Genomic DNA, 25869 nt, shown 5'->3' with positions numbered 1-25869 from the left:
TGCAAAACACGCCAACAGCAGGCGGATATCTCAAGATCACTTCAATGTTGGGGTATGATGTTGCTGCCATGATACACCTCAAACAAAAAATCCTCAGTGTAGCGGCCCTCCTGTCATGCCATCCTGGGGCAGACATGAGTCGCCCACCATAGGTGCCATCTGTCCCCGTGTGGCTGTACCCCTCCCGAGTGTCAGCAGTGCTGGATCTGGAGGGGAGGCCTCGTGGCGGAGCAACAAGCCTCTCCTGTTCACTCAGATGGCAGGGGAGATGGCACATCCCACGCCAGGGAACACAGTGCCGCAGTCATGAGATCAACATGAACTCTGCGGCTCTGCCCCCCATGAATGAAGGGGACAGAAGCGTCATATACGCCGTCTCCTCATCGCAGCTTCATTCACCTCGCAGAGTCAGAGGATGATACTGCGAGGTTTCATGTCATCTGTTCTCTTCTGTATGTGTCCCTTGTTGCAACACAGAGTACAGTATGGCTTCTGAAGTGGCTCTCTGAGTGTGCCAGAATGTTTTTTTTTTCTATATTCTGTCAGTTTCATTTAGCGTTTTCAGCCTGTCACCCTCTTGTTCAGTGTTCAGCGTGTTCTTTTGGTCAAAGCTATAATCAAAATGGTTGTTGTTGCTGGTGGGTTTGTGTATGGCTGATGAAGTGTTTTTCTTTTTTTTGTTTTAATCATTTTAACCCTTTCACAAATCATTTAAATCTGTTAGAAGGGGATATTAGAAATACTGTGGGATCTGCATGTTCAGATAAGGTGACTGAATGACATCACCCTTCTCAAGGACATGAATCTACACAAGCCAGTGTCCTATGTCTGGCTGTCCCATAGGTCCACATTGGATTATATGGTTAGTAGATTCATCAATGATTAACTGATTGACAGAAAATAAATCAGCAACTAGTTTGATAATCTATCATTCATTTAATCATTGCCAAGAATGATCTAGTTCCATCCTCTCAAATGTGATTATCTTGCCGGTTTTATTAGTATCCGGTGATAGTAAATTGAATATCTTTGGGTTATGTGAGTGGTAGTAAAATCAAATAAGACATTTGAAGATGTTACCTTGGGTTCTGGGACATTTTACAGATGAGAAAATAACCTGCAGATTAATTGATAATTAACATAATATTAGTTGCAGGTCCAGTCTGGATTTGCTTTGGCTAGGCAAAAATAGCACAGACATTTGATAAAAGGAATACAAATTTAAGTAGTATATAAAGTAGGGCAGTCATCGATTAAAATCACGAATAATCGCAAATCAATCACACATTTCTTTATCTGTTCAAAATGTACCTTAAAGGGAGATTTGTCAAGTATTTAATACTCTTATCAACATGTGAGTGGGCAAATGCTTACTTTATACAAATGTATGTATTTAATTATTATTATAAATCAATTAGCAACACAAAACAATAACAAATATTGTCCAGAAACCCTCACAGGTACTGCATGTAGCATAAAAATATGCTCAAATCATAACATGGCAAACTCAAGGCCAACGGACAACAACAGCTGTCAGTGTGTCAGTGTGCTGACTTGACTATGACTTGCCCCAAACTGCATGTGATTATCATAAAATGGGCATGTCTGTAAAGGGGAGACTCTTGGGTACACATAGAACCCATTTTCATTCACATATCTTGAGGTCAGAGGTCAAGGGACCCCTTTGAAAATGGCAATGCCAGTTTTTCCTCACCAAAATGTTGCGCAAGTTTGCAAAGTAATATTCAAAAAAATTACAGTTCATTAAAACACTTAATTCACCTGCAACTCGTAGCTTTCTAAAGCTCAAACCAAATTTTTCAATAGGTCCCTACTCAGATCTTAATCGATTCTTTATTCTCTCTTTACAGATTCTAGTTGAAAAGCTTGTTAGAGCAACATGAGCTGGAGCTTTCTCACTCGTCTCCTGGAAGAGATCCACAACCACTCCACCTTTGTGGGGAAAGTGTGGCTGACTGTGCTCATCATCTTCCGCATTGTGCTCACGGCGGTCGGAGGCGAGTCCATCTACTCGGACGAGCAGACCAAGTTCACCTGCAACACCAAGCAGCCGGGTTGTGACAACGTGTGCTACGATGCCTTCGCCCCGCTCTCGCACGTCCGCTTCTGGGTCTTCCAGATCATCATGATCTCCACTCCTTCCATCATGTACATGGGCTACGCCATCCACAAGATAGCCCGAACTACGGAGGAGGATCGCAGGAAGCACCACAGGCTCCGCAAAAAGCCTCCTCACTCCAGATGGAGAGAGAGCCACCATCTGGAGGATGTCTTAGAGGAGGAGGAAGATGACGACGCTGAGCCCATGATCTATGAGGATGCACTGGAGGTGCAGGAGGCTAAACCCGAACCGGTGAGCAAAGACCCGCGAAAACACGATGGCCGCCGAAGAATTATGCAAGAAGGCCTGATGAGAATCTACGTTCTTCAGCTCATGTCACGAGCTATTTTTGAAATCGCTTTCCTTGCAGGACAGTATCTCCTCTACGGTTTTCGAGTTAGTCCTTCATATGTATGCAACAGGGACCCCTGTCCACACAAAGTGGACTGCTTCATCTCCAGGCCCACAGAGAAAACAATCTTCCTCCTCATCATGTACGTGGTAAGCTGCCTTTGTCTCGTGCTAAACATGTGCGAGATGCTTCACTTGGGAATCGGCACTTTTCGGGACACCCTTCGCATGAAGAGGAACCGGGGCCAACGGACGACCTACGGCTACCCGTTTTCTCGGAACATCCCGGCCTCTCCTCCGGGGTACAACCTTGTGATGAAGACGGACAAACCCAGCAGGATCCCCAACAGCCTCGTCACCCACGAGCAGAACATGGCCAACGTGGCCCAGGAGCAGCAGTGCACCAGCCCGGACGAGAACATCCCTTCCGATTTGGCGAGCCTACACCGCCACCTACGGGTTGCCCAGGAACAGCTCGACATGGCCTTTCAAACATATCAAACCAAAAACAACCAGCAAACCTCCAGAACCAGTAGTCCTGTCTCTGGGGGCACGATGGCAGAGCAAAATCGAGTCAACACAGTCCAGGAGAAACAAGGAGCGAGGCCGAAATCAGCCACAGAAAAGGCTGCGACCATTGTAAAAAATGGAAAGACATCTGTCTGGATCTAGAGATCAAATCTAATTTAGTAAATTAACAGTAAAAACTTTTAGGACTCCAGGACTGCACTGTGAAACAGCTGGAGGGTGTGTGTCTATGTGTGTGTGTATGTGTGTGTATGTGTGTGCGTGTGAGAGAGAGAGATGCGACTTTGGACAAAAACAATTTCAGAATTTCAATCACTTTAGCTGAATGAGTAGTACACCGTTTTAAGGAATTTAAAAGAAAAAACACACGAAGAAATTATCAAATCCAGTACCACAAATCTTCTTCGTTACTGTAGTGTGTCATTTCGTGCTTGCCATAGCTTCTGGACATGGGTATCATGTGCTTTCTTAGTTAAACATCTCTAATTCCAGCTAAAATGTCAAAATATAAACAGACTGCTTGGAGCTATACATCTGATCTACCCTTGACTGCCGCTGAACTGGATTAATCTGAAGAAATCTAACTTTGTAAGTGTGTGATTGTACCCTCAGTCCAAATTGGAGAAAACATAGTGAAAAACAAATGCACAGTGACTCATTTCTGAAAAATTATGATTATTGTTGGAAAGATGCATGTTTAATATTTGGGAGAAAGTAATTTTGGATGTAGTATGGATGAGTGTCGCTGGAAGCAGATTAAATGTGAAATATTTTGATAAAGATAATGAAGTAGGGCTGTGTCACTGTAGGCTCCTCTGGTAGACATCTGCTCAGTGTGATGGTCTTCAGTCATTGCGTGCAAAGCCTTTATTCTATTCTATATTTTCCAAAGCCTTGCAGTGTCACGTTTGAAGGGGGAAGAGGTAAGTGAATAGAAAATCGAATAATTTTCTAAACTAAATACTGATTTTCTGCAATCTGAAGCAGATGATGCATGCTTTACAACTGGGAACACACAGTATACACATATAGGCTACAGTAGAAACCCCCATCCTTATAGCTATTCAATTAGCTCTACATTTATCTAATGTTAGGCATGTTAGGTCTTGGAGATGGCCGTTTCAGTTTGTATGTTTCTAAAATTGGTTTGAGTAATATTTAATCCTGCCTTCACTGTTGTCATACTTCAAAGTGCCTCAAACTTTTAAAGACTGTTCTCGTATTTTATTCATGAAGAAATAAACTTATTTGAAACCTCTGATTTCTTGCTTCATAATCTGCTTCATCACACTAATAGAAATGGTGTGTTTTTGAAAACTGCAAAGTGAAAAGTTTTTATTGAAGTCTAATTCAAAGATTGCAATAAAGTTTTACTGTTACAGCAAGTATGTTGTTATAGCAAGAAATCCTCATGTTGTAACAAGAAAAAGATCCAATCAAAGCCAAAAATGAAAGACATTGTAGGTCAAATTGGAAATGACTCATTTATAAAAACTTGGGATGAGACATGTTGAGATTCTCCTCACTGACCACAGCAAGCTACGGTTGGTAATGTTGTTCATTTTTTTTGTTATAGTTGTTGAAATTCTCATTACATCCTGACAGCAATCAATAAATCAAATGCTCTGACAAAAAAAAGAAAGACATTTGGTATCTGTGGCTGTCGCAGGACTGTAATAAACTCATTGCACTGCACCGGAGTCTTCTACAAGCTGTGAGTACTAACAATAGCCATGTTCGTTGTTTACATCCATAATGATAATTTTGGGGGAGCGGCTTGGGAGGGAGACCTGAAGCGATGAACTGTCAGTGTTGCCGACTTGCCGACTTTCTCTCTAGATATAGGGACTTTTGGAGCTAGTGCTGCTAGATACTTTCATTGACAAGAGTTGGCAACACTGGGCTCGGTTTTTCTGTTGGCTCATTTTTAAAATCTAGTGTACTCTTGCTAGTTTCTCAAAATTTACCAACCCTGCCTTTAACGTATATGTACTTGTCAAGAAGAATTTTGAAATATTTGGGGCAGTAAACCATAATGAGAGGAATCGTACTTAGCAATGTAGTGTTGGTGTTGGTGCAGAAGGGGCATATCATTTTTATAATTTACGAAATCACACAGCATTGTATTATCTTAAATATGGGAAAATACTGATTATTATAAAAAATGCATATACATACATATGAATTATGGAGACAAACCCTGTATCCATTAATTATTGGATAGCAGGTGTGGTCTGTCACTTAGAAAAAAAGAAAGAAACCTAACTTACATTGGAGTAGCTCATTGTTTACAACAGCAAACTCCGTCACCAATCCACAAAACTACATCTTAAACATGACTAAATTATCTCCATATACAGTAAATTATCACTGTATGCCAAGAATTACAGGCAACCTATGAATATACTGTATTCAATATGATTTCCTCAATCTATATGCCAATGTAGGTTTCTTAGTATATATCAAGGGGCTCTCCACACCTGCTGCTAATCAACAGGACGTTAACAGAGAGAACAATGGCTGTTTGTCCGAGCTCTAGAGAGAGACATCATGCCAAATAACAACAATGAGTTTAAAATATTGGAGAGTTGCTGCTTTGATTTTTTTTTTTACCAAGCATCTGTATTCTGGAAGGAACCATTTGGTCCACTTTCACATCACTTAATAGAGTTTCATTATCTATTTTCCATCAGTTTTGTTAGAAACAGGCGTGTATGTTTTAAATCTTTTACCTGCATGGTAATGAGTTACACATTTTGTTCGGTAACGTCAGATGCGTGTGTTCTCAGTTTTTGGGTATTTTCCCATCTGTTAAGCCGTTTTACTGAGCAGTGAAAGTTTATAGCGCCTTGGTGGGAGCCACGTTAAATTGCATATGCTGCCTGCTGCCCATACAGTCATAATTAGCTGAAAATTAACAGTTGTGTTTTTCATATTCATAATCAGTTGAGTGAAGTGAATTTCATTCCTAACACTAATATAGACATTACAAAGGTGATTGATTTTGCTTTAGACATGGCCTTATCCCATATGTCTTGGTTTTTTATAAAGCAATACAATAGTTATCAGTTGTGTCGCTGCTTACCAAAACTTCCTGAATATAATGTTCTGTAAATATAAATGATAATGTACATGAATCCGGCAATAGGACTTGTATCAAGACTTGGTTCACTGGTAAGTCAAGTTGATCAATTCTAAATTATACTACCCCTAAGATGTAAAACTGGATCTTTCCTATATTCCCATATTGTAACGTTGTAAAGAACAATTCCAGCTGGTGTGTTGCTATAGACTACCAAGAAAACATTTTATAATAGGAACATTTCCTCATTATAATGATATAACTGCAAATTTGTTGTCATTCTTATTCAATATGGAAATGTGTTGAGATATCACATGCACTGTATGTATTTTTTTTCAGTGGGGGCCAACATGCAGATTATTATAAACAGGCTTAAAATCTTAAAGATCTTTTGTTGCTGCTGTTCAAGCATGTCATACTCAATAAAAACTACAGCAGTTAAGTATAACTTTAAAACTGAAGGTGAAATAATAAAAACATTTCCTTACAAGTAACGTGCTGTCCATATCATAGACCAGCTATTCTCAACCACTGGGCCGGGGACCACTAGTGGGCCGCAGAGCACCACCTAGTGGGCCGCGGAGGTTCTGACAAATGGTTAGATTAACCTCTTCAAAATCCAATGGCCGCTATTCTGTTTTTCAGAGGTTGTAGCAGGCGGGTCTTAAAGCTAGAGCAAAGATACTGCAATGATATGAAACTAAAAAACCTAATGAATCCATTGGTCCCAACCATGCCATGCTCGCTTTCCGGGAAGGAGGCTAAATAACACTTCAAAGTTACGCTACATTTTGGCGAGGAAAAACTGGCACAGCCATTTTCAAAGGGGTCCCTTGACCTCTGACCTCAAGATATGTGTATGAAAATAGGTTCTATGAGGACCCAGGAGTCTCCCCTTTACAGACATACTGTATGTCAAGGATGCAGTGACACAAAATGGAGCTTTTTTTTTTTTTTAAATGAAAAGTGATGTTGGAGACAACCCTGCACCAGTAAAAGCTCCAAATTGGTGGTGAGGAAGTATGAACCTGAATAGTTTGGATTCATAATGGCAGGGAGTGATGGGTGAGGGTATAAGCTGAATATGTATGTGGGTCATTAAACACCTGCCAGTGGCATAACACATATTTATAGCCCAGTTTGTCATTTATTTGGGAAGATGGTCCTCGGAATTATTTCAACAATCAGAAGTGGGCCTCAAAGAAGGCCAGCTCTGTCCTGGGATGCCCCCTCGACACAGTGGAGGTGGTGGGAGAGAGGAGGATGATGGCTAAGCTGTCACCCATGATGGAGAATGACTCCCCCCCCCCATGCAATACACCATCTCAGCACTGGAGAGCTCCTTCAGCGACAGGCTGCTCCACCCAAAGTGTGTGAAGGAGCGCTATCACAGGTCCTCCCTTCCTGCAGCTGTCAGACTCCACAACCAGCACTGCTCCCAGTAGACCACAACCAGCACTTCTCCCAGTAGACCACAACCAGCACTGCTCCCAGTAGACCACAACCAGCACGGCTCCCAGTAGACCACAACCAGCACTTCTCCCAGTAGACCACAACCAGCACTTCTCCCAGTAGACCACAACCAGCACTGCTCCCAGTAGACCACAACCAGCACGGCTCCCAGTAGACCACAACCAGCACTTCTCCCAGTAGACCACAACCAGCACTTCTCCCAGTAGACCACAACCAGCACGGCTCCCAGTAGACCACTTACACACCAAAAAACTGATACCAGATATTTTCAGGTTGAATTTCATTCATTCATTCATTCATTCATTCATTCTCACTGTGCAATATCATTTTCCACTTGTGCAATTGTGTTAATAGTCTGTTTATTGTCAATACTGTATATACTGCTCCTATTTTTATACTTCCTTCTATTTAAATGGTTCATATTTTGTTACACTTTGTTTAGCTCTTTTTTTACTGTGTTAGCTGATGCATCTTGTTTTTTGCACTATCCCCTTTGCTGCTGTACACTGCACATCTGGAAGAACCCCTGTATACATCTGGAGTCTGTGGTCCACAGACACAGCGTCACACGTGTTGCCTTATTATCGAGCAATGCATTGTGGGGATTTCAAAATGGAGCCGTTGCTTCGGGAGTCAAACTGCCAATGTCTCGTGTTACGTAGCCGGTAGCTGTTGCTAGGAGGCGGAGCAGTCACTTAACTTAAACACATAACACACCACCGGGACCGCGGTCAACATGGGGGTGTTGTGTTTCGCCAGAGGAGCCTTCACGTCCGCCACAAAATACACCGGTCGCTATTTGTGCTTCGCGTCTGTCCCCGGTGTCTCAGCTCCAGCAGGTGTCCGTGTGAGACAGTACAGCCAGGAGACAGTCCAGAGACATGTCCCCGCCGGACAGTTAGTGTGCTATCAGCTACCTCACAGGACCTTACTGAAGATCCAGGGACAAGACACCAGTCCGTTTCTTCAGGGGATCATAACCAACGACATGGGGCTGCTGGAGGAGCCGGGACTCACTGCCATGTACGCTCACATGCTCAATGTACAAGGAAGGACACTGTATGACATCATGCTGTACAGGTAGAGTGCGTCTTTAAACACGTGTCTTCAGTAAACACCAGGGTGTGGCTGATGTTACTTATCTTGTAAATGCAGAGGCCAGTAGCAGACCTTGGTGATAACCAGTGCAGTCTGGCTTTAGCTAACATTAAAGGTCCCATATTATTAAAAAAAAAGTGAGATTTTCATGTTGTTTTTTTTATTATAAAGCAGGCTTAAGTCCTATATAAATACTGTGAAAGTATCGAAACTCTCAATCCACAGGGAAATACACACAGCTCGTATTCAGAAACTCTGCATTTGAAACAAGCTGTCAGGATTTCTGCCCATTCGTGATGTCACGAATATACAATATTTAGACCCTTGACACAATTTTAAAGGTAAACATACTAAATGTGTCCCAGTTTATTCCTGGTTGCAGTGCATGTGAATGTCATCAGCTGACAGGAAGTACACACGGACCCAAGCTGTTGCCTAGCAACGCAATTCTGTCAAAATGCGCTAAAACGGAGCGTTTCAGACAGGATAAATACAGGCATATTCAGGCTGACAGTATGAGGAAAATAAAGGTTTTTTTGAACATTAAAGCATGTAAACATGTTCGAGTAGAAACACAAAATACAAGTATGAACCTGAAAATGGGCATCATATGGGACCTTTAAGTACAAAGTCCTAAGTTTAAGCTTCCTTATATCCAAGTCACTTTTATCAGAGCAAAATTAAAGGAAAGTCCACCTTTTAAGTCAATGAAATGGAAAAAGACTTTTGCTTTGCCAACTAATGTGTTGTACTTTCAAAACGTGGACCTGTTTTACATTAGATACAAGAGTTGTATTAACTGGCAAAATGTAAATTTTCCTAGATTTGTCTTAATACTTATTAATCTTCTGGAACAGTGTGTCCTCAGTTGATTTTTTTTTCAAATTTATAAAATTTTAAGTTTCCAACAACACAAAACAACATCATAGAAAACCCAACAACACAATCCCTCAACAATGCAAGACAGCAAAGAAAAAAATAACAATAAAATAGATAAATAAATAAAACGAAATAGGTGAGAATTGACTAAAAGATGAATAAAAGCAAATAGACAATAGCAAAATAACCAATAAACTAAGGTGAATCAAAATAACTGCATTAACATCATATGTTAAAGGGGCTCTATGTAAGAATCAGAAATTGCTTGTTGACATTGACCCCTGTGGCCGTTGAGTCAACGACAGTCAGCGTCCTGTCGCGCTTGTGCTCGCACTACGTAGATGCGAGCGAGCATCAGTCAAAACAATGAGGCGACACACGCGAGACTGAACCTGAATGACAGCTAAAACCACAACATCACTATATATTTCACATGCCACACACTTAATTGTCCTTCAAAGTCCGTAGAGAATTTCCTTTGAATTTCCCTTCCTGTGTTATGTCTCAACCAAGCATACTTTTCAACAGGAAATAGCCTTCAGTAAATACAGGAAGTGTGATGCTGTCTAAAATCTATTCCAGACAGTTGTATTGCATTTGCTAGAGCCGCTATTTGTGATTGAACTTACCTAGCATACAGTATATGGGTGGTGTATATTGTCTTATTTGTAGGAAAACTGGTCAAACTCAGATGACAAGTAATCACATACTGAGATAGCTCCAGCGTAATAGAGTGATGTTTTTGTGAGCGTCTGTGATATGACAAAAAAGGCACAATAAGCTTATGGAATTGCATTGAAAACCTCTGGATGGATGGCAATTCACAGAGTATGAAATATTGTAACCCAGCCTGTCAAAAAAAAGGCCAGCTAGGTGAACATTTGAAGGACGTGTATGAATTTTAGTTGCCAGTGAAATTTGTTCAACAGTTTCAGCAGATACTAGTTTATAGTAGCAACTCAATAGATACTAGTATACGTCTGATGCCAAATGATCAGTGTGAACTCTGCCTGGCAATCCTGACCTCTAATCCAGCTACAGATTCATTTTACTTCAGTTTCTATATGTTTTCATCCAATTTGTAGCACTTTGATATATGTGTAGCAAATTGTTGAACTTTGTAAAATAATAGATTTTAGCCCTTTCCTCGAAATGTAAGAACAATGTCTTAATTCTATAATCTTGTTTTACAGATACTACTAGTTTTCTGATGATGATGATAATAATAATAATAATAATAACTTGTATTTATATAGTGCTTTTTAAGAAACCCAAGAACACTTAACATGGAAATAGGGAGACCAAACAATTAAACATCATGTTGGTTATAATAAAGCCTCTACACAACCTTGGTTCATTGTAAATATGTACAGATTGTGTATGTATCTCCATCATAGCTTCACCCAAGGTCAGACAAAATAAGTACAAACACCGGTGTGGGTGAAGTGCCCAGTGAATAGAAGCTTGAATCACAGAAAGACATACAATAGTAGTATAATCTGATTTTGCCACTGGTAAATTAATATCTTACAAAGCTATATGTTGATATGCACACTTTTTGGTACTAATCAAAAGTCTCTCTGGGAAATAAAATCATTAACTCAGGTATACCAGACAGATTGAGAAAAAGATGTGCTCACCACAAAAGTTATAACTAAGTTTTATATATATATATATATATATATATATATATATATATATATAATCTTATTTTTTTTTTACGAAGCACTAAACTTTCTCTGTATCCTTTCAGTTTGAAAGAAGCCGATGCAGGACAGGGCGTTTTCCTGGAGTGTGACAGCGCAGTGAAGGACTCAATCTTGAGACATTTGAAGGTGTACAAGCTCCGCAGAAAGGTCATCGTAAACCCCTGTCCAGAGCTCTCCGTGTGGGCGGTGCTCTCCACGCAAAAGAACGCAGGCCAAGAGGCCAGTAAACCTGAGCTCTCCTCAACAGACAAAGCTCTGGTGTGGGAGGCTGATCCTCGGACTCAGGAAATGGGCTGGAGATTGGTGTTGGACAGCCAAGTTGACCCCTTGGATATCATTACATCGTGTCAGAAGGGGGACACTGGGGAGTATCACAGACATCGCTACGCAATAGGTAAGAACCAGTTAATATGCTAGAATACATGCTTTGTTTTAATAAAAGAGAAACCAGATAGGTCGTGCTCTTGACGCTTTTTGACAAGTTTTGTTTGTTTTGTTTATTTCCTCTGCCTATCATTGTTGTCTAGGACTTCCCGAGGGAGTGAAGGACCTTCCCCCCGGAGTGGCACTTCCACTAGAGTCAAACCTCGTCTACATGCAGGGCATCAGCTTCAGCAAGGGCTGTTACATCGGCCAGGAGCTCACAGCCAGGACTCATCACACCGGGGTGGTTCGGAAGCGCCTGATGCCAGTACGCTTGTCAGCTCCAGCCCGAGACCTCGAGGAAGGAGCCGCGCTGCATACGCAGTCGGGCAAGCCAGCTGGGAAGCACCGAGCAGGGGTGGGAGAGCTGGGTCTGAGCCTGATCCGCGTCGCTCATGCCAAAGAAGAGTTGACGCTCAAATCTTCTGACGACACCACAGTGGCACTTGAGGCCTCTGTGCCAGACTGGTGGCCTAAAGACGTGAAAACCAACTGACGAGGAGGATGTTTTATAGTTCCCTCAAATGTGACATACATCCCATCTGACAGACTCCTCATAGACAGAACCCTAAAGTACAGTATGTTACACTGTCATTGCTAAACAGCTGCATGGCACTTATCCATATTTGAGAGTATTTTTGTTTTGTTTGCAATAACTTTTAGAGTGATTTTTTTCCCCCCAAAATTATAAAATATTATTTAACACAGAATTTTGCTATTTAACACATATATTGCAGAAATATACAACAATATATACCAGCACTGATATTGTATGGGTGGTTGTTGAATAAATATGCAAAAAAAATACTAAAAAAACTCAATTAACTTGTGTTTTTTTTTATTTATTAATCCATCTTTCAGTGCAAAAAAAAATTCCAAACATTCATATCAACACTTTTCGCACTGTACAAATTGGCACTTTTCATTCAAGCCATTCCCAGGCATCAACAACATTTAGACGCCACTGAACATCTTATTCCTGATAAAGGAGATGCTGCCCCCTTGTGGATTGTATGGTGTCCCGAATTTGCTGCAACATGGTTTCTGGCTGCAAAGTCAACGATGAATGATCGAGCCGCTTAAAGTCTTCATTGCAGAGCAGGCATTCAATTACGTGAGCCACTCTTTGTAGGTCAAAGGCAGCGTGGTAAGGTCCGAGTCTGGTGAGCGTCTCTGAGAGATGTCGTGGGTAATCGGAGGGATCCCCAGAGGAGCAAGCATTCAGGAAAGCCATTCGGTTGTCGGCAATGATTTTCAGGAACGAGGCAAATTCTGCATAGTTAACACCAGAGCAGGCTTTCATAATGACCTGAAAAGTAACAAACAACAATGACTTTAAATATGATATTGCAAACATTCACGGCAGCAGCAAGTTTCTAGAAAGCATGCGGGCTGAACAAGCTCATCTCTGAAGTACCTGGCAGTGCTGATGCCAAGAGTCCATCGTGTTTCTCCACTCATCTATCTCTTTTTGAACAGACGATAGCTCATTCTGAAGGAACTGCCACATGATGTCTACATTGCAGCCATTCAACCAGTTATGATTAATAGAGATGGTGTCCTCCTGTAATAATAAACATTAAAGGGAGAGAGAATTCCTGTCATAATTACAGACCGTGATGTATGATATGTCATTTGGTAAATATTTTAACTCAGATTTTGTCGCCTTTACAGTTCTTACCAGATTATAAACTTGATGGTGCCAGCCACTGGGCACGAAAATGATTTCACCTGCCTCTTGAATAATCTCAAGAGGTTGACACGCCTCGTCGGAGTGTGGGAAAAGGCCTCTGTCTCGAAGCTCGGCTGATGTTACGTCATAAGGGAGGTTGCCGTGAGTGTCTCGTAAAAATTCCTCCTGACCGGGGGGATACAGGAGCCATTTCTTCCTTCCGCAGATGTTTGCAGACCAACTGTAGGAGCGGAACACATCAGCGTGGAACGGGGTCCTGGAGACAAAGAAAGTGCATCTGATTGATAGATGTCCCATAATGCGTTGCCTCACAACTATATATATAAAATATTCAGACAACTTTTTTTACCTGACAAAAACAAGCTATTATCTGTGTTTTGCCGGTATGATGTTAAACGTTTCATACCATGAGCCTTTAGGTCCCATGTAGACAAATCTGTAGTCATCCACTTCAAGTGTATCCCAGTATTCATTGAGCCAGTCAGAAGAAAAGAAGACTGGTGTGGTGTAAACATTATGCTCTGGAAAGTCTCTGTGGAAACAATAATATTAAATCCATCATGGGTACATATATTTTTCACATTGTGCTGCATGAAACAAAGTTTAGTTCAATCCATAATATTAATTGATACCTTGCCATGTGCCAGTCTTTTAGATAGAGACATCCTTTAGGTGACGAGTGGCCATTCTGGATGTAGTCCTTCCAGTATTGTATAAATTCTTTGAAAGGCATTACTTGTTTAGGGTTTGCATTGTACTCCTTTGCATTGCAGTTTGCAACAGGAACAGGAGTCTCATCTGTGATAAAAGAGCAAATGCATTATCTTACAGCACATGACACCAGTCATTGCAGCAGCAGCAGCTGCATAATGATTCAAGAGTTTTATTTGCCATTTGCACCTATAAGTACATTGGAATTCTGAGCAGTTTACACCAAGAAAAAAAAAAGAAAAAGGTAGAAAAGGCACAAGGTAATTACGGTACAAAATGAGTAGCACATTCAACTCAACACAATAAATAAATAAATTATTAAAATATAAAACGCCTTCAGTGTAGTCAATAAATAAGATAAACTACACTCTGCATAGGAACGATACCCCAAGAATATACAGTATATATGCTCCATGACCATGTTAAAAAAATAATTAATTTATATTTCAGACAATTACACAGTGGAAGGCAGCATATTGCGCAGCATTACAGTCCATTCAGCTCAGGTGTACTGTGTGTCAATTATGGTATGGAGGTGAGGTGTGGAGTATTTGTGTCCCTCTTTAATGTCCTTTGCCACCAGTCTTATTGTAGCTGGGATGAAGAAGCTGTTGTGAAACCGTGCTCAGATGTATGGTAGTTAGTTAACGCATTAGTAATATATATATATTTATTTACCAAAATCTTGCAGCAGTTTCTGGAAATCAGGCTTCCCCTCCTCAGACACCCATTGTTTCCTACACTTCCAGTCCTCTGTGAACCTTCTCGAAAACATACACGGGTGATTGGGAAGCAGGTATTTCTTGAAAAACTTTGAATAGCTCAGGTCCTTGTCGATGTAATCTAGAAAATGTGAAGACCAAAACTGTTCATAGGACTGCCTCGGTATTTTGACCAGGCTGCAGCAGTTACGGTACGCCTCCCTGTCCATAATGATGGTAAACAACAACACCTCGACTAGCCAGCTAAGATAGCAAAGCTTAGCTGATGCAAGAAAGCAAGAAACGGTAAGGAATAAGCTAGTGGGTCGATCTGTTTAACATTATATAGCGATCATCTTTTCACTTTTGCTGTCAAATGTCAAATGTGTCAAATCAAAGCTAACATTATGCAATTTTTTCTATTTTTACATCAGCTGCATAATGACTCGAAGAAGATAGCAGGCTCCTTAACGGCGACGCACATGTACTACAGTTGCTGTTTATTTAACTATTCCACTTCACTACTGCCTATATTAAGGTTTCAATGTATTTAATGCGAAAACTGCCACGCTATTTTGCTAATTCCGAAACCCGCCGGTCCGAGCTAATAACAATAATATTTTTTTTTACAAAAACCTTGTAGCGCGTTAGCTTTTTTCTGACAGCAGCACAATTTTCCAGTCGGACAGTAAATACAGTCGTGCTCCGGTGTGACGTAGGGATGGGAATTTTGGCTCTTTTTAGTGAGCCAGATCATTTGGCTCAGCTCACCAAAGAAGAGCCGGTTCTTTCGGCTCCTAAACGGCTCTTCATTTGTACCACTTCTGCCTTTTATATAATTCAGCCAAATTTAGCTTTAGCTGTTTTGACATATGATTAGTATGTGTGCACACATATCACTTAAACTATTCAATATAATTATACTAAACCTCATAATTTTCCAGAATACCATAATTTTAGATGCTGCTTCGTTTCTGCTATTCACTCATCACACTCTCTTTTGGTACGTGTCCACAGGGACGTTTTTTTATCGCGAAGGGACGCGACTCTTTCCAACATTGGACGCTTGGTGGGCTGTCACTAGACACAAGGCTCTCCCCACCTGATTGGACGAACGTTTTCCCGCCATTGGCTGCTGCTCCCAGCTTTCAAACCAGAAACAGTATGGAGGCTCATTTGGAAACTTTCTTCTCTTATTTCACGAAAATAGTTCACCGAACTGTGTTTCTGAAAACATTTGAGGCGAGAAATAAGCCGTGCAGTTGCTGAATCTGTCTTTATTTTGGATTGACAACATTTATTTTAAAAGATTCTCAGAGGTTTCGAGAGGCACCGAGTCACGTCGGACGCCCGTGATTTACATAAAGTAGACTAGCCCTCAACTTTATACAAATGAGGAGCGGGCGTCGTGACGCTCCGTTTCTCAAATCGCGACGCCACGCTACCAGAATGCATTGCGCGGCTGCTTACATAGACAATGAATGGGAAGCGTGGAAAGCACGGATCCTGTGGACACGTACAAATAGCTTCACTTAAAAGAGCCGGCTCTTTGAGCCAGCTCGTTTGTGACCAACACATCACTAGTGTGACGTCACTTCCGTAATAAACACCAGCTATGAGAGGAGTTTGGGGGTAACGTAATGCTCAGCCCTAACCCAGGTGATGTTGTTGATTAATGCTGTGTAGGACTGATATAATCGCACCAAGAGCGAGTGATACGTGTTAAAACGTGTTAAAAGGGGTTATAACGTTGTAATGACGCACTAGTAATGCGGTGAGTTGGATAGAAAGGTTTCTTTTCCTCTGCTGAAGCTGTCAGTGTGTGAACGCCTCAGCTGAGCTCATCTGCTGCTTGTGTAGCTGAGTCAATATGTTGGTTATGTTATTTTTATTATTTAATCTTTTTTCCAGGAAGGACTGCATTAGTTGAGTAGCCAAATATGAATATAAGTTAATTATTTACAGTGCACTTTTATTTTATTATCTTGCAATCTGGAGGGTTAAAAAACCTAGTAAAATTATTACATTAATTTCAGGGGGATATGCATTTTATTTATTGGTTATTTTCTTTTAGCTTTTGCTGTATTTACTGATTCAAAATACACTTTTTATGTGCACATATTTTTATTTATTACTGTATTTTGTTATATGTGTATACTCTAAAAAATACACACAAGGAAAAGCAAGGACAGCTTTTGTACTGGGTACTGAGAAAGAGCCTGCCACTGTGCGTGTGTGTGTGCGTGTGTGTGTGTGTGTGTGTGTGTGTGTGTGTGTGTTGACTGTGCCCTGTGCTGCTCCTCATAGAAAATAAAGTGCAAAATATTAATACACTAAATGTAAATACATTTGTCTGTGCAATATCGTTGATGCTATATACACCTCAAGTGCAACTACCTTTGTTGACATTTATTTATTTATTACATCTACCCCACCTATTTTACAAGTGCAATTACCTCTGTTTACATTACATCTATTTTTATATTTTATCCTTCTAGTGTAACACTTCTGTTTATATTTATATAGTACATCTACTTAACCTGTTTTATCTGCTTTATAACTGTGTGTGTTTTACCTGTTATATGTTTTATCTGCCTCGTTTAGTCTTGTCAAGTATTTGTTTTAAAGCACTGACCAGAAGTGGCAACTGTGAATCTCGTATTTAATACAATGACAATAAAGCGTTCTATTCCATCTATTCGATTCTATAAAGTTGCAGATCCTGATTCCTGGTCTGAGTGGTGTCCTTCAGTCTACCAGCAGCCATTCTACAGCTGCTACACTTGGATCCCTTATTATACAAGAAAGTATGTTCACTATCAGGACAGAGAGATCACTGAGTACAATGATGTCATTATAGATATAACAGCAACAGTCTGTGCATGTGTATATGGTACATATTGAAGTTCATTTTGTCCTTCTAGGTGAATCAGTGTACCTCCTTCCAAAATGAGTCGGGACGTTCCTATCCACAGCTGGCCCGGCTCCTATTACATCAACAGCGAGAAGCGTTGGGAAAATGGCACCCTGTCCCTCACCAGGACCACGGTGCGCTTCGTCTCTAACCAGAGTAAGGAGAGTGTCGCCAGCTTCCGCCTCTCCAGGATCATGGAGATCAAGATGGAGTCGTCCAGTTTCATCTTCAGCACTCTCACGGTGCTCGAAGAAGGGAACGTGAAACACTGGTTTGGATCCCTCAAGCCTAACAGAGTGGTGGTTTATAATGTGTTAGAGCATTTCTGGAGAGAACGCCTTCTGTCCCCCGGCTCAGAGGCTCGGGGGGCCGAATGTCAACCCTCCAAAGGCAGAGAGCTGATCAACCTGGTGGCGGGAGCCCAGAGAAGACTGGAGGACACCGGAGTAGTCCTCAGCCACCAAGGAGAGCAGTTTGATAACATGATGCAGGGACTGGAGAAGATTGACTCTGATCTGGGCACGGCTGACAAGTAATGATCTAAATATGTATTATTGTTATGCTGTTGACTGCTATAACTAAGTGGTTGCAATACAAAAACAGGCTTAATATGATAGTGAACCCATGAATTCTTCCTTTCCCTTTTAACTCTGTTGTAGACTTCTGTCAGAGCTGGAGTCTCCCTCCTGGTGGCCTTTTGGTAAACTCCCCTGGAAGACTCAGCAGGAAGCCAAGGCTGAGGACGCCGCAAGAGCTGCAGCTGCCTCCGCGGCTGGCAAAGGGTCCGGTAGAAATAAGGTGATCTCAAGCATCCCAGCTGTGGTGACCAAAGGCGGGAACTCTGACTTAAAACCCGGATGCTTGTTAGTGCTGGTGTCCTCACTGGAGGTGCGAGACACAAACTGCCAACTCCTTCACCGCTTCGAGCGAAATGAAATCGACGAAATCCGGGTGCACAGTCCGTACGAGATCACTGTTAGACAGCGGTTTATCGGGAAGCCAGATATATGCTACAGGTTCCTGTCTGCCAAGATGCCCGAGGCAATGTCAGTGTTGGACATGCAGTACAAAAAGAAAGTGGAGTTCACTGGTGAATACGCTGCTTTCAGAGCAACTCCAGCTTCATCTCCGTGTGACACAGAGGGGAAGTGGAATGAAGGTAAGGCACTACTTCACTGTTTCCATGTCTAGTATGAAATTGACCACTAAGTGGCAGTAAAGGTCCATGTTTCCACCTCTGTATATTTATAGGTGTGTAGCCACATGTAAAAACATTTCATCCACATGACTTTTAGACACGGTTATTAGTGTCTCAGCTTGACAGAAATGTGTTTTGATGAGTCACTTCATCCTGATTGCCTCAGTTACTCTGAGTTTACTGTCTGGTTTTCCTCATAAACAACGTATGCACTCTGCACTTTTTTCACCATCTCCACCCATGGAGTCAGGTTCGCTGCAGAGGTGCCATGACACAGAGCTCCCGCTGGAGGTCCCAGCAGGAGAGCTGTCCCAGTTGCAGGTGCACGTCCTCCAGCCGACTGTCAGTCAGGCTGAGGCCCAGGAACTCAAACAGGTGAGAACATGTATGAATATAGATTTTCACATTTGTATATTTATATGTATTATAGTAAACAACGCTATGCTTTTAAAGTGGCATGTATTTTGATAGTTCCATTCCAAACCACAATTCACCATGATTTGATTTTTTTTTCCGTCCTGTATGGTTAAAATGTTATTTAGTGAGACCACAAGCCAGAGTCCATCCTGGTTTTAAGAGAAGGGAAGAAACCTGTTCAGGCATTTGGTCAGACTTTACAGCGTCTTTCCATTCAGATCCTCCTCGCAGCGCTGAGAAATATTACAGACACGGTCTGTGGTGGCAAGACCTAAACAGTGACGCAAATTCCGACCTATGATTCACACATTTTGTTTGTGTGTGTGTGTGTGACACACTATTGCAGGTAGCTTAGAATAAGATATTTAAGGGAGCTCAATATGAGATTGGGAGCATTCATGTTACCTCTCAACAGCTCTCAACATGAAGGACGACGAGCTGGCGGCTCACAGCTAATGGTGCGAACAGCGCAACAGTGCAAACAATGGCAAAAGTGCTGACGGAGATAACAGCGTTTACCTGAGGGGGAGCTGGCGGGTGGGGGGCAACGCTTCCGTGACAATGACGTCGTTCCTGACAGCGTTATCAGCTGTAACCACCATATGAGAGCAGTGCAGAGCGGCGGCTGTGGGCTAGCCAGTTTTTTCACACTCACATGCACTCACATGCCTTAAAGCATGGGCGGGCGGGCGGCCCAGTTTTGTCAATAAAGCAAAGAGAAGCTCAGATTACAACACACTCAGAGGGAGAGCGACTTCATTCTCTACTCAGGTAGACATTACTCCTCTTTATCTATACATAGCAAATAGTTGTTTCCTGTTATATTAATGCTCCGGAATATCAAATTTAGAGCCTTTAATGTAAAACCTTTTCAATACACTACTTTTGTTTTTCGTTACATCATGCTAAGATGCGCATCACATACGGCCTTTAGATTATTGAATGAGTGTAGACTCTCCAACACAGAAGTAACTAAACCATCTTTGCAATGAATGCACATTAGAACTATAACCCGAGGGAGGAAATGTTTCGGAGGCCGATACATACATATTTGAACGTTTTAAAAAAATCTGATATTGATATATTTGCCATTTTTCTTGTTTTTCTTTTTACATAAACACATAACATAAACAAACATTGTTGATAAGGCTCCCTCATATTAATTTTTTAAAGAATTGTGACCAAAATATGTATACTTTACAGTTAAAAAATAAACTTGCCAGAGCTCTCTGGTTGACACAATATTCTAATATTCTAAACAACTTCAAACTTATCTTTGGCATTTCTGTTATAGCACTAATCTATATGCAATAAGCCAAAATTGGCGGATAAACTTTATATATTGGCCCGGTTTGCCTCTAATCAGAGCTGTTTGTTAGCTATAAAAGATATTCAGCCATCAGCACTTTAATATGTGAATTAAGAAACAACATGAGACATTTGTGCTCACTTTACAGACACATTGATTGCAAATTGGCAAATTATTTAATATGTCATGTAGAGCAGCCAAAAAAATAAAGATTTGCAAATTCCCTGACAAAGAGGAATAACAGTCACCGGTAACAACATGATTGACATTGCAGCCTTTTATGACCCACCTTTGTTGCAGTGTGTTGCAGTGTTTCATGATACCTTATCTCGAACGAGGCATTGTTCACACTTTATACCTCATATTATTGAACATAATAACAATGCACAATGTTTCACTGTTGTCTTTGTCTATATAATCATTTTTCAAATAAATGAATCATAGCAGTGATAGCACAGGGCCAGTCATACAGGTTGGCTGGTCTATTGTGTTCAATAATGGCGTATTGTCTACAGCTGATAGTGGTCCAAAACTTCAAAGGCTGCCAATTTGGACTTAATGCTATGCTTCTGTACACACCCTACTCTTAATGTAATTCATGTCCAGATTAGAATCTACAGTGGGCCAACTTGTACAGACCGGGTCACTCGGTTTAATGTCCTGTAGTAAGTGCTTTAGCAAATATTCCCCTTTGTCAGAGCATTTTTATACCAGTGTTATTGTTTGAGGTTGGAAATTCCTACTTTGCTAGAAACTGGTTCACTCATTCGTAGATCTCATGTATTTTTCTATTAATTCACAGTCCTGAAATTCACCCCACTCATGCAAAAGACTAGCATTTTAGCTCATGTGTTTTTCTATCACTTCTAGCCTAAATGTTTAATTTCAGGGCTTTCTACATGACTTAAGTCCTCTAACCGTCGTGTAAGCAGCAGCTAAAAATAGTCATTTTCGGTGTTTTTTCTATGACACACCAAAAAACTCCCGTGAATGTTAACTCGCAAGGTGTGATTCAGTCATGTTGAAATAGTAAAGTCGCAGACCTGAGTGAGCGAATACAGTCGTTCCTCGGGCGTGTTTTGACATACTATCTGTTTTTCAAACTGCTGTCTGGAGCTGTTCCTGTGCTCGGTTGCAGCGTCCGCGCGTACCGGCCAGTGAAAACTGACATAATGTCGGTGGGTGTGTGAGAGCATGTGTAAGCATAGCATAATATTAGTTTAGAAACCATGGTGGTGGGGTTTGGACAAGTGTTTATTAGGTTTTGCTTGGCACATCACCTTATATTTAAGTTGTTCCATCGACCATAACATACACAGTTGTTGGACCGTGGAGATGTAGTCGCTGTATTCCTTAAAAACCACCGAGAGCTGAAAACAAACAGTATTGTGTGATATCAATGATCCCGGGAGATAAGCCGAGACTTCTCTCTGAATATCTTCCCAAGCTTCATATACTGCATGAAATATTATCATATCTGCCACATGAGTAGCTGTTATTGCATTATGGTTGGAGTTGAATTGTAAAGTTTCTCTCTCTCATCTGCAGGCATTAAGCAGCAGGCTATTGTCTTTGCAGCCAAAGTTAGAAGAAATAAAACTTTGAATTAAATTACATTTTCATTCTCACCTACTCCTCTTTCTCACCGACACACTCGCTTTCTAACTCGCTGACCTCGTCTTTACACATCTCCACATATGGTCCACATGTTCCACCCTGCAACTGCTCACCAATGTTCTGTAGGTTTAATCGTCTTTTATTCGTGTCTTGCGCCTCAGTTGTCCATGTTCACTGGGGGCTAGTGTGTAATAGCTTAAACACAGAGTGTGTGTGCCTCCACAAGGGTGTAAATATTGGATTGTGCGTGTGTGTGTGCAGATGCTGATGCAGCTGAAGAACCTCGCCCTGGAGGCAGAGACAGAGCTGGAACGGCAGGATGATGTTCTGGACGACCTGACTAGCTCCACTGACCGAGCCACCATGCACATAGATAAGCACACCTGCCGCATGAAAAGGCTGCTGTAGCTCTGACAGTCCAGCAGACACATGCGGTCACCACGTTCCCTCCTGAGAAAATGCACCGTAAGCTTCCTCATTGTCCTCACGGGATTGGTACAATGTGAGAACAGCGGAAGAGTAGGGAGTCACATATTCTCAAAAATACTTCATAGGATTTGTGTTGCTTATAATCACATGGGAGGGCAGCAATGTTCACTTAACACTAAGGATGTTTACCAGAATCCCTGAAATTTGCGCTTCGGATTCAAATCATGACTTTGCGTTTTTTGCAAATACGATTTTGTCTTTTATTTTTTTTATTTCATTATTTTATTTGAAACATTTCAAACACGCGTGACTGGGGACAAATGAGTCATCTTTATGAGTCTGCGCTCTGCTGTCTGAATGTGCGTTTTGCAGCGCTTAGCAGCTGTGGCTAGGATTGTTAGCATTACATTTGGCTTCGATGCGATCGGCTGTGCAACTGTCATTTTGAAAACACTTTTTTTTTCTATTCTACATCAAATAACATACCTGATCACCACTTGGTTCAGAAAAATTGAAGAAAATTGTGCTCTAAAAATCGACCATGAGGCATATAACTAAAATGGGCACCTGATTGCCCACCCAGGCAATGTTCGTAGTGGGAAGCCAGTGAGGGATCACATCCTCATCAGTGCACTAGTGACTCCTAAGCCGTGTTTCCGCTGCATGGTACGGCTCTGCTTGGCTCGACTCACTTTTGGTGCTCTGGCTATGTCTCCACTGCGAATAGAACCCCCTCAGTGTAAGCTGAATTCTCAGCTGATCGCCGTAGCGACGGCACGTGAAACTGCCGTGACATCATCTTCAACGCGACACTTATTGAATAATTTCAGAGGCAACCAAACAGAGGAACGGCAGCACTTTGTCAATTGAATGGTGTAGTGTGCGTAGTGCTTCCAACGTAGTTTTGCTAGCTGCCATTTCTAAAAATCGGGGTTTCGTCAATTAAAAATTGTGGTCGCTATTGATGGTAGCTTGGCTATTTAAAAACAGCGGGTTTGTGCAAGATGTCCCGTGTCGCGCTGGTGATGATTCTCTCTGACCAATCAGTGGTCTGCACTGTGTTTTAGTATCGGCTCAGCCCGCCTTGAACCTCGACCGAGGTGGTACCAAAAATGGAATGGTTCGATTGGTACCATCCACAATTTTTTTCTAATGGAAACACAAAGATAACCGTTCTATTGTGTAACGAGCTGAACTGAACTGGACTGCTTGGTGGAAACGTGCCACTGCTGATCAGTTGTGGCATCTGAGTGGGATTTGGGGGAATAGCTTGTATCCCTGTTGCGTCTCGTGCACTCCCAGCAAAGCTGGCAGGTGAAGAAATACGCTGATGACTTATATGTGTATCAGAGACACACAGCAGTTTACACCTTCCCCGGGCCCAATGGGAGACAAGAATGAAGAGCAAAAATGGACATTTGAAAATAACTAGCTTATTTATTCTCTGCACAAATTAATTTATAACAAACTGCATGTTGTTTCCATTGCAATGTAGTGAAACAACAGTGGAGGATAACCCTGATTTGATCTTGTTGACGTAAATTGGGTGAACAGATTTCCCAACTAAGTGATTTGCAAGTAATATACTGACAGATTGACAAGTTCTGACAAGTGTCATCCCAGTTATATCTGATGATGTACTGCCATTCTTCATTTTTAGAACCTTCTCTGTCCTGATGACTTGTCTTTCTCAGGTCTTACAGTAGGTGTCACTTATCCTCTCCGGACACAGTTTTCCCTGTGGCGTAATGTTGCATGTCTCAATATCGCTGCTTTGTATTGCATCAAGTGAAAATGTCCCATCATTACCAATATATAGCAGAAGGCTGTAAATGTGCAACTGAGTTCTGGGACTCTTGAAAAACAACAGAAAACACGTCTTCTGTTTGTTTTTAGATATTATACACAAAATACTCCATATTAAGATCCACATCATCTACCGTATATGTCTTGCTAAAGATTGATACTATTCTAACTCTGTAATATCTGTAAATGACAGACACATGTATTGTAACTCTGTGATTTTATTGTGGTCCGTTATCACTGTCAACTTCTAATTAGCTGGAGGTTAAACTTGAAATATCTGTACTGTATGTTTTTAAAATAATGATTTCAGCGCTGTATAGAGGCTTCTTTTTGCTGATGATACCAAATTAATCCAGACACTGGAGACAACTAAACGGTTAGCTCTAAATATAAGGGGGAAAGTACACCTGTGTCTTTCTTATAGCAAACAAATTAATAAAAGAAACAACACAACTGGAATTGTATGTATCGTAATTAATTCCTTTTTATGAATTCAGATAAGAAGTCGTCACAATTGAAAGTCTGTAAGAGCATATATTTGCAATACAATTCAGTCTCAAACTTTTGTTGGTTTAAAGCTGCTATAATCTTTTTTTTTTTATATATTACCTGTGAAAAGGTTGCCTTCTCTCTTTTCACGAGGTCCTGTTCCCAAAAATTAACAGTGGTTTTGTGTCTGCTTCATTATTAATTTCTGTCCAATGTTTCAGTTTATTTGATACATTATCAATTAAGGGTTTATAAATGACACAAGGTTGTTTAGTTTGTTTGTTTTAAGGGTTGATAGGATTCTTGTTGTTCTGCCTGGGCCGTCTGGGTAGACCAGCTGCTCAGCAGCTCAGTCAGGGAAAGTGCAAACAGGTGTGCCTCATTGTGTCCTCTTAGCAGGGAGAGGCTGGGCTGCTAATATGTAAGATAGGTAGATGGTTGTGCAGTAAATGACATTCTATAATATTTGGTGTGCTCAGTGGTATGTGTGGGTGCCTAGATAGACTGATATAACAACAGTAACTTAGAGATCTTATAAACTGGGAAAAAAAAGTTTGGAAACTTGTGTTTGGTGGATTATATCTCTGTTGTTACAATGCTAATTGGCATTGTATTTGACGTCGTTGGAAAGTCTGTTTATTTACCTTCACAGTGATGTCCAACTTGTAAGGATCATGAATTTGTGGGATGAGCAGCACAGCTGATTATGTGGGTAGCGTCCAAGAAAAATTTGCCAAAATGCTCCGTCAATGGTAAACAGTGTATTCTCCAGTTGGTATTTACTCTTGTTTTGAGTTGTTTGGTGGATTGGATGATTGAACTCTCTTTCAGTAACAAGGAACAAACAAGACATATTGGCTATTTTACACTTTATTCATTTAATACACCGTCAGGAGCCTCAGTAGCGGTGGAAGATCCAT

The 25869-nt window shown here is 41.2% G+C and overlaps 4 protein-coding genes across 8 annotated transcripts in view; 3 read left to right on the top strand and 1 right to left on the bottom strand.

The window, feature by feature from the left end:
* Nucleotides 1-4262, top strand: part of gjc2 (gap junction protein gamma 2) — a 74863-nt gene extending 70601 nt beyond the window's left edge. For all 4 annotated transcript variants that reach the window (XM_074651573.1, XM_074651572.1, XM_074651575.1 and 1 more), the window contains one exon: nt 1872-4262. In XM_074651573.1, coding sequence (XP_074507674.1) covers nt 1901-3145 — 1245 coding nt within the window. In that variant the 5' untranslated portion in view covers nt 1872-1900 and the 3' untranslated portion in view covers nt 3146-4262. The remainder of the gene's footprint in view (nt 1-1871) is intronic.
* Nucleotides 4263-8153: 3891 nt separating this feature from the next.
* Nucleotides 8154-12481, top strand: iba57 (iron-sulfur cluster assembly factor IBA57). The gene is made up of 3 exons (XM_074651564.1): nt 8154-8636; nt 11287-11636; nt 11770-12481. Exons 1-3 carry the CDS (start codon nt 8293-8295, stop codon nt 12159-12161), a joined length of 1086 nt encoding a protein of 361 aa, XP_074507665.1. The 5' UTR covers nt 8154-8292; the 3' UTR covers nt 12162-12481.
* Nucleotides 12482-12491: 10 nt separating this feature from the next.
* Nucleotides 12492-15050, bottom strand: jmjd4 (jumonji domain containing 4). Its single transcript, XM_074651561.1, has 6 exons — nt 14748-15050; nt 13991-14156; nt 13765-13890; nt 13347-13614; nt 13083-13229; nt 12492-12974 (listed from the first exon to the last, which is right to left on the bottom strand). Exons 1-6 carry the CDS (start codon nt 14998-15000, stop codon nt 12639-12641), a joined length of 1296 nt encoding a protein of 431 aa, XP_074507662.1. The 5' UTR covers nt 15001-15050; the 3' UTR covers nt 12492-12638.
* On the top strand, nt 14947-24912 carry snap47 (synaptosome associated protein 47). Of its 2 annotated transcripts, none has more exons than XM_074651563.1 (6): nt 14947-15076; nt 17484-17577; nt 17695-18216; nt 18344-18843; nt 19133-19257; nt 22487-24912. In XM_074651563.1, the coding sequence occupies exons 3-6, from the start codon at nt 17720-17722 to the stop codon at nt 22631-22633; spliced, it is 1269 nt and encodes a 422-aa protein (XP_074507664.1). In that variant the 5' UTR covers nt 14947-15076; nt 17484-17577; nt 17695-17719; the 3' UTR covers nt 22634-24912. The 2 variants fall into 2 exon arrangements, with proteins under 2 accessions (XP_074507664.1, XP_074507663.1); XM_074651562.1 differs by lacking the exon at nt 14947-15076 and adding an exon at nt 16382-16544.
* Nucleotides 24913-25869: the final 957 nt, after the last annotated feature.

This window comes from Sebastes fasciatus, chromosome 11, assembly GCF_043250625.1.
Source record: "Sebastes fasciatus isolate fSebFas1 chromosome 11, fSebFas1.pri, whole genome shotgun sequence".
Taxonomy (NCBI): domain Eukaryota; kingdom Metazoa; phylum Chordata; class Actinopteri; order Perciformes; family Sebastidae; genus Sebastes; species Sebastes fasciatus.
The sequence above is the reverse complement of the archived record's forward strand: the minus strand, read 5'-3'. Positions and strand labels throughout refer to the sequence as shown.

What these genes read in the sequence shown, in the direction of transcription:
- iba57 (XM_074651564.1), top strand. Translation starts at nt 8,293, where the DNA reads ATGGGGGTGTTGTGTTTCGCCAGAGGAGCCTTCACGTCCGCCACAAAA. An exon ending in TATGACATCATGCTGTACAG is followed by an intron (nt 8,637 to 11,286) that starts GTAGAGTGCGTC and finishes GTATCCTTTCAG; the next exon opens with TTTGAAAGAAGCCGATGCAG. An exon ending in CAGACATCGCTACGCAATAG is followed by an intron (nt 11,637 to 11,769) that starts GTAAGAACCAGT and finishes ATTGTTGTCTAG; the next exon opens with GACTTCCCGAGGGAGTGAAG.
- jmjd4 (XM_074651561.1), bottom strand. Translation starts at nt 15,000, where the DNA reads ATGGACAGGGAGGCGTACCGTAACTGCTGCAGCCTGGTCAAAATACCG. An exon ending in GAAACTGCTGCAAGATTTTG is followed by an intron (nt 14,157 to 14,747) that starts GTAAATAAATAT and finishes CTTTTATCACAG; the next exon opens with ATGAGACTCCTGTTCCTGTT. An exon ending in CTTGGCATCAGCACTGCCAG is followed by an intron (nt 12,975 to 13,082) that starts GTACTTCAGAGA and finishes GTTACTTTTCAG; the next exon opens with GTCATTATGAAAGCCTGCTC.
- snap47 (XM_074651563.1), top strand. Translation starts at nt 17,720, where the DNA reads ATGAGTCGGGACGTTCCTATCCACAGCTGGCCCGGCTCCTATTACATC. An exon ending in GATCTGGGCACGGCTGACAA is followed by an intron (nt 18,217 to 18,343) that starts GTAATGATCTAA and finishes ACTCTGTTGTAG; the next exon opens with ACTTCTGTCAGAGCTGGAGT. An exon ending in AGGCCCAGGAACTCAAACAG is followed by an intron (nt 19,258 to 22,486) that starts GTGAGAACATGT and finishes GTGTGTGTGCAG; the next exon opens with ATGCTGATGCAGCTGAAGAA.